Source organism: Lynx canadensis, chromosome B1 (genome assembly GCF_007474595.2).
Source record: "Lynx canadensis isolate LIC74 chromosome B1, mLynCan4.pri.v2, whole genome shotgun sequence".
In the NCBI taxonomy this organism is placed as follows: domain Eukaryota; kingdom Metazoa; phylum Chordata; class Mammalia; order Carnivora; family Felidae; genus Lynx; species Lynx canadensis.
In genome coordinates, this window is record NC_044306.2 from 120,362,202 (window position 1) to 120,374,425 (window position 12,224).

The 12,224-nt window shown below is 38.7% G+C and overlaps 1 protein-coding gene across 2 annotated transcripts in view; it reads left to right on the top strand.

The window, feature by feature from the left end:
- The window catches only part of SLC39A8 (solute carrier family 39 member 8), an 81,965-nt gene that overhangs the window by 20,437 nt on the left and 49,304 nt on the right, over positions 1–12,224 (top strand). For both annotated transcript variants that reach the window (XM_030313353.1, XM_030313354.1), the window contains exon 3: positions 7,323–7,485. In XM_030313353.1, the coding sequence (XP_030169213.1) occupies positions 7,323–7,485 (163 nt within the window). The remainder of the gene's footprint in view (positions 1–7,322; positions 7,486–12,224) is intronic.

A 12,224-nucleotide genomic window follows, 5' to 3' on the forward strand; every position in this document is an offset into this window, starting at 1 on the left:
CACATCTCTTCAAAGAATGGGAGATGAGTCATTCACTTGGGGTAAAGGGAAGGAGGAGTTGTTTGGTTTTCATCTCAGCTACATACACGGCAAATTCCAGAAGGTAGCCGTAGTTCCTGCTGTAAAACAACAGGTGTGGCAGTGCAGGGCAGGGTAGAGAAGTCATTAAAAGAAAAAGAGGTAGACAGAGTTCTTTTTCAGACTTGGATTCTTTTTTTTTTTTTTTAATTTTATTTTAGAGAGTGAGAGAGAGTGAGTGTGCATGCATGTGAGTTGGGAAGAGGGGCAGAGGGCGAGAGGGAGAGAGAGAATCCCAAGCAGGCTTTATGTTCAATGCAGAGCCTGATGCAGGGGCTCGATCCCACAACCCTGGGTCAAGACCTGAGCCAAAACCAATAGTTGGACACTCAACTCACTGAGCCACACAGGCTCCTCAGACTTGGATTCTAATCCCAGTTCTACCTCGGGCTCCCTTGGGGCTTGGTAATGAAATTTAAAGTTTGTGTGGCTCAGTTACTTGACATCCTAAAAAACTGACTGGACTAGATGTTTCATTCTAACTTTGACTGTCATTGAGTCTAAATGAATCACAAAGTGCTGCCTCTTCCTACGTTTACCTTCATAAGAGAAAACATGGCACAACTAGCGGTGTCCTGATTGTGTTTGTGAACCGTTCAGTTTCCACAGAAGCACAGTTCATGGAAAAGCAGAATCTGAAATAATCTTTGGGGTGACTTTTGAATAGAATGATATTTCACTTTCAGTGTGGTGTGAAAGCCTTGGCATAGTGGGCACAGGATCAGATGTTCCTATTGTTCTTTATTGTTTAATCTGTGCCATTTGACAAGACAGCCAAGTAGAGAGAGCTGCCTATGTGTTGAGAAAAGGAAGAATAGAGAAGGTTTAAGGAGTGGAAAAGCTTATCATTTTGTTTTCCCATAGGTTCTGGACATAGCTTCATTTCCTAGCTTTTTTTAATTTTATTTTTATTTTTTTCCTTTTTTTTTTTTTTAACGTTTATTTTATTTTTGAGACAGAGAGAGACAGAGCATGAACGGGGGAGGGCCAGAGAGAGAGGGAGACACAGAATCTGAAATAGGCTCCAGGCTCCGAGCTGTCAGCACAGAGCCTGACGTGGGGCTTGAACTCACGGACCGTGAGATCATGACCTGAGCCAAAGTCGGACGCTTAACCGACTGAGCCACCCAGGTGCCCCTTCATTTCCTAGCTTTAAAAATGTCTTTTAGGATGATTACTTTATAGATCAATCAGTAGTCTTTCATTTGTAAGTGAAAAAAACTTAATTTTAATTAGCTTAAGTCACAAAGGGAATTCATTGTCTCAGGTCACTGAAGAGTCAAGGGGCAGAACCAGCTTTAGGCACAGCTCTAACCAGGGGATTAGCAACTGTGTTGGAAACCTGTCATCTCTACGCATTAGTTCACCTTCTTTCACATGCTGGAAACGTGGCCTAAGGGAACCCCAGGCTCATAGCAATCCTAGTCAAAAAAGATTTTTTTCAATAGCTCTAGGAGACAGTGGACTGGTCTGTGTCACGTGTTCTCTGATCAGCCCCAACTACATCACATAGAAGGAGGCTCCCGTGGCAGGAAGATGGTCTATTACTGGATGATGGGGATCTCAAGCAGGCAAAAACAACAGGCATTCACTACATTTTACTGGCCTAGAGGACTTCTTATGTTTTGGGCTTTTCTCGCTCTTTCTTGTTCTCTGGTTTCTCCTGCTGCTTTTGCACAAATTGTATATGTGTTCCTAAACTCCAAAGCTTTTCTCTTCTTTCTGAACTCTGTCGATCCCCCGCTCCCCCACTCTCCCTCCCCCCCCCCCCCCATGCTCTTATCTCCTCACGGAAGACAGTCACGTCCTTATCTCTGGCCTCTACCTTTCTTGGAAAAAGCTCACTCATCATTTCCATCTGGTATTTCACAGGCCTTATAACTTAAAATGTCTCAAACCAAACTGGCCACCACCCTCCCAAATGTATTTCTTTTCCTACGTCCCCCAGTCACATCTGTGGCAACAGCCACTGTCTACTTTCTCAAAGGCCTAACCTCAGAGTTGTTTTTGACTGTTTCCTCTGCATATCATTTCTCCCTTACGGGAACATCCTAGCTCTTTATCATTCTGTCTCATGAATTTATCACTTTTTCTCAGGTTTTATAAACATTGGTGTGTGATTTATTTCTGCCACAATTATTAGATTTCTTAATGGAGGGTGTTAGGACTTACCTTTGTTATTTCTTTCTTGGTTGTCAAACTTCAACTTCCCCCACCTTCCTCTTCTCCCATTGGTATTATACCCAGACTTCTATGATTCTAGAAATTTTGTTAAATGAAGAAAATAATTTATGCAACATGTAGTACAATTACATGGTTATTATACTTGTAATATAGTACAACAGTAGTTGAAGCTATAAAAACAGATTGTATTCAAGAACTGTTGCAATAGGGGAGAAGGGACCTCAGTGTAGAACTGGGCTCATTTCCAAATACATCATGGACAAGTGGTGATTTATAACCAAGGAGCAAGGTGGGGTCAAGGAATGGAAAATTACTAAGAGGAAACATTAGGGATTTGGGGAGGAGGAGGATCCTAGGGATTTGGGGAGGAGGAGGATCCTACTTAATAGGATCCTTACTGAAGGCAGGCAGGAGTGATCAGATCCCAAGGATTTTAGCAGGATTCTTGCTAAAATGGGACAATACAGACCCTGTGAGAATGGATGCAAGGCAGAGGCCTCAAAGGATTAGAGGAGCCTGACCAAAGTTTAGCCAAGTACAGGGCCTGTGTCATTATCTATGCTGTGTGATTTCAAATCTTGCCTAACTCGTTGGCATTTATTATAAGCAAGTTTTAACTGTACAAAATGTTGGGGAGGAAGTGCCCTAGTCATTCAACCCTGTCCCTGTCCCTCCCTGCATCAGCATTTCCACAAAGGTGTGTCCTGAAAAAGATGCAAAAACAAAACAAAACAAAACAAAGAAACGAACAACCCCCCCACCTGCCAAAAAAAAAAAAAAAAAAACCCACAAAAAAACACACCAACAAAAAGAAACCAAACCCAAAAATTGCTGTCTAGCCAGAATTGGTGAGGAAGAAGGAGTAGGGGAAATAGAAGAAGAAATGCATGGAACTATTTGGTTAAATGATTCTGGATATAATTTGAGATCTCGTTTATGATATGCATCTAAACCCCTTTACCTCTACATCTTCCTTACTTGGGTGCTTCATCTGAATAAGACCCGTTTGAGATCGCCTTCATGTGGCCAAGAGACCAAAGGAGTTAAAAAAAAAATTGGAGAAAATGCTTTGAGAAAACAAGTCAACCCACTGAACATTAGGGTGGCAGGTGGTTGGAGTTTGTCTCTGATAGCACAAAGCTCAAAGGGCCGGCGAGCTTCCGGTGCTCCCCTTGACAATAGCGGTGTTGTAAAAACAAATAGATGCCAAGGAGAAAAGCTCAGTGCATAAATGTAAAGCAAGATGGCAAAAAAGCTCAGGAAGTTTTATCAAGATGCGTAGGATTCAGGCTCATCATCCTGGATTGTTCTATGAAGAGCCCTGGTGCCTCCCACTGCTTTCATAATTTATTCATTGTTTGTTTTGGAGGTGAAGGGGTGTGTTTGAGAGGATGTTTGACCTTCCTTAACGGTTCAACCAGTTCTGTTGTCACCTCACTGCTCTGGCATTGGGCTCTCATCCTGTTTATCCCTGCTCTGGGAAACACCGCCCTTTCTTAGACAACTGCTTTCTTTGTTTCAGGTTCAACTTTGTTAAATCAAAGCATTATGGAAATCTAGATTGTAAAGCCAAATAGGCGGTTGTATAAAGTTATTTGCATCCTACTTGCCGGTAGATAGCTATTTTAAATAAATCAGGCCTGCCATTAATTCAGTTTTGCCACACTGCTAGGGTTCTGCTAGTACTCTGTCCTCGTTCTCATTATAAGGCAAGGCCTAGAGTTGTGTGTGTTTTTTTTTTTTTTATTTAAGTTTTTCTTTAAATTTCCGTTAGTTAACATACAGTGTGATATTAGTTTCAGGTTTACAATTTAGTGATTCAACCCTTCCATGCAACACTCAGTACTCATCACAACAGGTCCACTCCTTAATCCCCATCATCCATTTCACCCACCACCCCCCACCCTCACCCCTCTGGTAACTATCAGTGTGTTGTCTATAGTGAAGAGTGTTTCTTGGTTAGGCAAGGCCTAGAGTTTTGTTATCTCTCCACCTCCTCGTTCTTTCGGGCATTGAGTAGTTGCTACTGTCAAAGTGTGATTATCCGTGACCACCTGCCCCCCCCAAATTTCTACACAGACACTGCACAGACCAGCAAGACTTTAAGCTGTCTTACACTATTGTAGTCCTTCGGCTGTGCTATTTTTTTCTAACTGTATGTAGGAGAGTGTCTTTAATGATGCACGGTGGGCAATTAACGCATTTTTGAGGGTAGTGATTTTCAAACTGTTAACTGTCATTTACTGTAAAAAAGTGAATGCGACATTGTGATCCAGTGTATATATACATGGTTTGTATAATGTGTAACTGAAGCAAAAGTGTCACCAAATAATATCTTGTTATGAGTGATACACTCCATGGTTTCTATTATAGTTTTTGCCTGCTTACAAAATGCTCACTGTGACCTTGTAAGTGGATTTTCTGACCCACTAATGAGTCACAATTTGAGCCTGAAAAGAACTGCCTAACAGTCATCAGGTTTTAGGAAGTCTAGGATGCTAATTCTGAGAAGACTTTGGAAATTATCTATGGGCGACTTCCCTTTTCATCCTATTTCATACTTAGAGGAACATGAAGTCCAAGTAGGTGAAGACTTCTTGTGGGGAAACAGTGCTGTCTTAGGTTTATGCTATTACCCACATTTAGTCCTGGAATCATGCAGTTTAACCACAGGAAATCTAATTTTTGAGGCTAGGAATTTTGCTCCTGGGTGGTTTCATGGTAACGAACAAAGTATTCCCACTTTCCTTCCTCCTATGGAGCTATTTTCTCCCTCCATTAGTTTATTACCCCCCTAATCTCTGCCTAAGGGAAGACTGCTAACAGAACGTTGCTTTGGTACCCCCTGTTCTAGGGATGGCACACAGCTATCATTGTCATGAAGCCAAACCCATTGTCATGGGTTGAACAAGGAACAGACTTAGGCACGTACTCAGGCAGTGAAAAAACAAAACAGAAGTCCGAATGTGCATTTTCTTTAAGGCAATTGCAGTTTTAGTTTTGACAGCTGCATACATCTTGGTATATTTGATGTTTTTTCATCATTTCTTAATACTTAGTAGTGATATCCTCATACTCACATCTTACATTTTTAGTGGCATTATTTCTATTGTGAAGGAAAAGTCTTCATGGTCAAACAATTCACATCAACTTTTGAGTTGTCAAATACCATTCATGGAGTGTTGATCAGTTTGGGCTGCCATAACAGACTACCATAAACTGGATAGCTTGAACAATAGAAGTTAGTTTTCTGGGGCGCTGCGTGGCTCAGTTGGTTAAATGTCTGACTTCGGCTCAGGTCTGATCTCACTGTTTATGAGTTCAAGCCCCGCGTCAGGCTCTGTGCTGACAGCTCAGAGCCTGGAGCCTGCTTCAGATTCTGTGTCTCTTTCTCTCTCTGACCCTCCCCCACTCGCACTCTGTGTGTCTTTCTTTCTCTCAAAAACAAATAAACATTAAAAAAATTAAAGAAAAAAAGAAGTTAGTTTTCTTACAGTTCTGGAGACGGCAAGTCCAAAACTGAGGTGTCAGAAGGGCCTCTGTCTGGTAAGGGCTCTGTCTTTGGATTGCAAATGGCTGCCTTCTGGCTGTCTACTCACATGGTGGAGAGAGGGCAAGCAAGTTCTCTGGGTGTCTTTAAGACCACTAATCTAGCTGGACTAAGACACCACGCTCATGACCTCATCTAAACTTAATTATCTCCCAAAGGCCCAACTTTCTTTCTTTCTTTCTTTCTTTCTTTCGTTCTTTCTTCTTTCTTTCTTTCTCTCTCTTTTCCTCCCTCCCTCCCTATTCCTCTTTCTTTCTTTCTTTTGTTCTTTCTTTCTTTCTTTTTTCCTTTCTTTTTTCTTTTCTTTTCTCTTTCTTTCTTTCTTTCTTTTTTCTTTTCTTCTTTCTTTCTTTCTTTCAAGTTTATTTATTTTTGAGAGACAGAGAGAGACACATTGTGAGCAGGGAAGGGGCAGAGAGAGAGAGAGAGAGAGAGAGAGAGAAAATCCAAAGCAGGCTCCAGGCCCTGAGCTGTCAGCACAGAGCCCAACGTGGGGCTCAAAAGCCCCAACTTTAAATATTATATTAAGAGTTAGGGCTTCAATATGTGAATTTTGGGAGAACAGAGTCTAGACTATAGTACAAAGCTAAGATCTTAGTTTGAATATTGGCTGAAGCATGTAAAGAACTTTTCTCAATTGTACTTATTAAAGATAGACTCTTCTGTTTGAGTGAATGGATATTTTTCACACTCTATAATTCTTACAACAATTATTAACAATAGTAACACATTTACTTTCTTTTATATTCCTGGTAATGCAAGTATGTGGACTATGGTTTACAGTTAAAATATGCCCAAGAGTAAAGAGTAAGTAAAATGATACCTTTAAAAAGTTATTTTCATAAAGAATTTTTTTCCTAATGCAGATTTTATTCCTCATTGATAGTTAATGAATTTCTATGCAGCCTAGCACTATTTTTAAAACTTTATATAGTATAGAACAGCTACCCGCTATCAGTGAGAACAATACATATTTTAGCAAACTACCACATGTACTAAAGATATGCTTTAAAACAACTTTTGTGTATTGGGATTATTATTGCTGTCTAGGAGCATGGATGAGTTTCTTAACTAAGAAACTGTAAAGGAGCCAGGTGTTTGTCTACAAGAAACGTTGCAGAGAGCTACCCCAATTGCCTACACAAAATATCCATTCTATCTAAAGAAAAACAGAGAGGGGAGATTGAGAATATAGAATAGTTTTAAAGCTTTTCATTTGACACTTGTTGGTCCACTTTTAATATTTTTAAAGTCCTTGGAAATCCCCAAACTAGTTCTTACCTTTTTGGCTGCTATAGGTAGACAAGAAGAGTTTTTTTCCCCCCTTGTTTTGCTATCTTTTTCTTGTTTCTAGGTTTAAAGCGTTGTGGGCTGTTTTAAAATTACAGGGCTTCTGTGTAAAGTTTGGGCTGTGTATCTAGATAAAATATCCTGGGTCTCCTTAGAGTATCTTTGCTTGCATGCTTTTACTATGCTAACACATATGTTTACTTTGTTTCTCCTGTTTCAGTGTCTATCAGCTGAAGAGATCTTTTCCCTTCATGGCTTTTCAAATACTACCCAGATAAGCAGCTCCAACTTCTCTGTCATCTGTCCAGCAGTCTTACAACAACTGAACTTTCATCCTTGTGAGGATCGGCCCAAACACAAAACAAAACCAAATATTTCGGAAGGTATGTTGGAAGTTTTTTTTTTTTTTTTTTCTTCCCCTGTTTGTTTGAAAAGCCTATAGGCTAGTTTGAAATTAAATCAACATGCTTCTTTCTCTGCTTTATTGCTTTTATTTAATCTACCTAGAAGCTGTTGGTAAAATGCTTATATTCTGAAAGTGTTTAGAATAAGAATAATTAGAACTCATTTAAGCTTCATAAGTTGTGCTCTTCTATTTGTGGAGTCAAAGTTATATTTGGTACCAATTAAAAACTTTATAAAACATTTGTGGAGTCAGAGTTATACTTGGTACCACTTAAAAACTTTGTAAAACTCAATTCTTGATTTTAAACAATAGATGCCTTATACTGTACTTGTTGGATTGTATGTTAACTATTTGGCTCATAACTGATAAGGTGATTTCCCTTACCTTGTGCTTATCTTATTATTTAAAAGCTTATCAATTTATCTGTAATTTTCAGTAAAGGGATAAAGGAATATCCCATTTAGATTAAATATTAAGGTTATGAGTTATGACTGTTTTAATTTTCATTAACAAAAGAAAATGCCAGTGACTCTTCTTTAAGTGCCTGTAATAGTATTGCCATACGTACTGCATTTCAAAGGAACAACCTGCTGCAAAGAAATTCTAAAATCCGAGAAAACAAGTGCATGCTTACTGTATAGTTCACCTACTTAACCATGTAGAAGAATTCTTTTCCAAATAAAATAAACTATTTCTTCCACGGGTCTGTTTTCCAGCTATGTGCAATTTCTTGGTACCCTCAAATCATTAACCTGACCCACATGGATATTTTAATTCTCTTTTTTTTTACATTGTTCATTCAATAAATGTTTTTATTTTAATTTTTTTTAAAGTTTATTTATTTTTGAGAGACAGAGGGCGCGAGTGGGGTAGGGGCAGAGAGAGAGAGGGAGACACAGAATCCAAAGCAGGCTCCAGGCTCCGAGCTGTCAGCACAGAGCCCGACATGGGGCCAAAACCCACAAACCGTGAGATCATGGCCTGAGCCGAAGTCGGACACTTAACTGACTGAGCCACCCAGGTGCCCCAATAAATGTTTTTTGAATGACATGCCAAATGCTGTTCTGGGCATTGAGGATTCAGTAGCAAAGAAGAAAAATGTCCTGCCCTTTCAGGGCTTACAGTATAATGGAGAAGAGAAATAATAAACATTTATACAAACAAGCAAATAAGTAATGTAATTTCAGAGTGATAAATGCCATGAAGAAATTAAGTAGGTAAGGGATAGAAGGAGACAGTGAGTGAGTGTGATTTTCAATACATCAGAGAAGGCCTTTCTGATGAGATTACATTTGAGCAGGGTCCTGACTGAAGGTAAGGAGAGGACCACGGCAAGATGTTCTCTGGGAAAAGAACATTCTTGGTCAAGGGAACAGTCACCATAAGCTTGACAATGAGCTTGGCGTATGTAAGGAACTGCAAGAAAGCCTGTGTGTCTGGAGCATAGGAAGCAAGAGGGAGACTGGAAGGAAATGATGCCCTGGGCCGTATAGGATGCAGTAAATTGACTGGGTTTTGCTCTGAATGTGGTATGAAGACACTGTAGGGTTATAAATGGGGGAGTGACATGATTTTGTTTGGATTTGTACAAGATTATTCTACCTGCGGTTTGAAGAATAAATTGTAATGTGGTATGAGTGGATGCAAGGGAATTAGTCAGGAGGCAGTTTCCCAGGGTTGGTGCTAAGGATGATGGGGACTTGGGCTGAGATGGGAGAGGTAGAAGGGAGCAGTGATCAGATCCACGATGGATTTTGGAAACTGTGCTAAAATGGATTTGCTTCTGGATTAGATCGTGGGGGTTGGGAAAGATGAGTCAAGATTTGAACCACAGAAGCTGGAGAGATGTTTGTGCCATTTCCTAGTTTCTTATGGAGGAAGCAAGTGGTGAGGATTGGGTATAATTTTTCACATGATCAGTGTGAGACACTGATGTAGACCATCAAGGAAAGTTGTACAGTAGTCAGTGACATGCACACATTTAGTGTTCAGACAACAGGTCAAGGCTAGAAATTTGTCATCTTAGAGGTGGCATTTGAAGCCACTGGTCTGAGTGAGCACATCTAACTTGAGTATAAAAGAATATAAAGAGAGAGAAGATAGAGAAGAAAAGGGACACCTCAACAAAGGAAGTGCTGATTCCACTGACTTATTCCTTTGTGAATATGTATGTACTTTGATCTCTCTCTATCTTAGTAACAAGAGTGGTAACAATGGCAAAAATAATGATAATAGTCGACTGTTACGCAGTATTTACTATGTGGGTGAGTACTGTTCCAAATACTTGACCTATGTTAACTCATTTAATCTTCATTCAACTATACGATGTGGGAACTACTGCTCCCATTTTACAGCCAAGGAAACGTATGTATGGAGAGTATAAAGTCATTTGCTCAAGAGTACACAACTTTCACGTGATAGAGCCTTTTTCAAACCCAGCTGTCTCAGCTTCATGATCCATGTTCTCTTTTATATTCTGTATTTACATTCATGTAAAGGCCCCAAATATACTTTATTAATATAATTAGCAATTTTGTGAATAACAATAATTTCACAGCGAATTGTTTAAGCAAATATTTTTTCTAGATTATATACTAAATAGGAATATGTTTGTATTTCTACAAGTTTGTCTAATATAATTTGCATTTTGTATTCAAAAGCAAATTCAGGAATGCTTTGTATATTAACTTTTAATAATAGCTTAACATAATAAAAACATAGATTCTGAAGCCAGTTCACCTGGACTCAAATCCCAGCTCTGTAACTTTCCAGCTATTTTGGGCACATGACTATGCCTTTCTGCCTCAGTCTTCTTATCTAAAACAGTACCTTTCTTATAGTGTTGCTATAAAGATTAAATAATATTTGTAAAGCACGTAGAATATAATATAGCATTTGCTTAGGCACTATATATATATGTCTGTTAAATAAAATATATCCACCATGTACATAATTCTGGGTATAGGAGATGAAACTTCAGAAAAAGCAAGTCCTCTACTCTGCATGTTAGTGACTGCATTCAAAAGTGTTTTAAACCCTAATTCCCAGGTTTCCTCTATCTCAGGAACCGGGAGGTAGGAACAGGGAATTGGGAAGCAGGAAGTGAGGGGATTTCAGGGTCAACACTACAAAGTCATAAAATGGAAAATCAATAGTTCTAAGTTACAAGATTAGGCAGGCACCAAATATTTGGACAGAGGCCCAAGAAAGACAGAACTGGCTCTTAGGGTATACATAATCTTAGGAATTGAAATGGGGCTGGAGTGGGTGGGATGGGGTGGGAGAAGATAGAGAAAAATTTCTGGAGAATTAGGGTAACTGGTAGAGTACTCTAAGATGTTTAATTTGACACTATATTGCCTTTATTTGGTGCACTGTCTTGTTTTATTTTAGTGCAACTATGTGTGCTTCTGTGTTGAGCAATTTATTTAACATCTCTGTGCCTCAGACATCTCATCTATAAAATGGAAATAATTATACTACCTTCCTTCTAGAATTGTTGGGGGTATCAAATGAGTTAATATATGCAAGTGCTTAGAACAGTGCCTGGCACAGAGAAGGAAGTCTGTATTCATTCCTCGTATAAATTTGTTCATAGGTTCACTCCATTCCGTGCTCCTTGTGTAAGCCTATTCTTTTAAGTAATGAAATGCACTTGATTCTTGATGTAACTGTTTACTAATGTAGAGTCAATTCTGAGCTCATTCAAAAAATGAAAAACCAAAATAAAACTAATCCAAAGGAGTCGTGATATAAGGATTTTATACACATGTTTACACTGATGTTTCAGTGGGCAGATAAAATATTCTCATTTATCGGAGACCTCTTATTTTGTGATTTTGAAATTGCCTTTCAGGTGCTTTTCTAAGCTCTTATTGATGAATACCATAAACTGATAGTAAATCAAATTCTTGAGGACATAGATTAATTGTTTTAACAATAATTTAATGATCCAAAATTGGTGCATTTTTTTTGATGGGGTCACAGGATGCTGTTTAATGCAAATAATAAGTAAGAACAATAGAATTTTACTTGCACATCCCTGGAGATCACATTGTCCAATTCTGTAGTAGAATCAGTAACATAAGTTAAGCTCCAGAGATGTTGAATGGCTTCCTCCAGGTAGGATATCTGAGGAAGGATGAGAGCACAGGGCTCCTCACTCCTAGTTCTTTATATAACAATGAGCTAAATGAACTGAAATTTATATGGTGGTCTACTAACTAATTTATCATTTTTTAAATTATAAGGACATGTACTGGAGGCTTACTATATATACTAGGGACAACATTAACTGGCTTATTTTATTTTTGTAGAAATTCTATGAAATAGGAGAATTAAATGAGTTAGAGTAGATGCAATTTTTAGAAGAATCTTAACAAATAGTGGTCTTTCAATAACTGTTAGCTATTGTTACTAATTTTCCTTGGAAATTTATCAAAATCTTTCAGAGTTCACTAAGAAGAGAGAGAAAGGATCCTCTTTGAATCAGATCATTAGAGGGAGTCCTTTGTACATGTGGAGAGGGCCAAGTAACTTTCTTATAGTAATTTATTCTTTGGTGCCCCAGTTGAGTGGGTGAATGGAATTTTTTTCTTCAATAATGTCCTGACAATACAAGAAGAGGAAGTTATGTAGTATGCTTAGAAGATGATGATTCATACTCCCCAACTTCCCCAAGTAATTCTGATAAATATATACAATAGTAACTAAGGT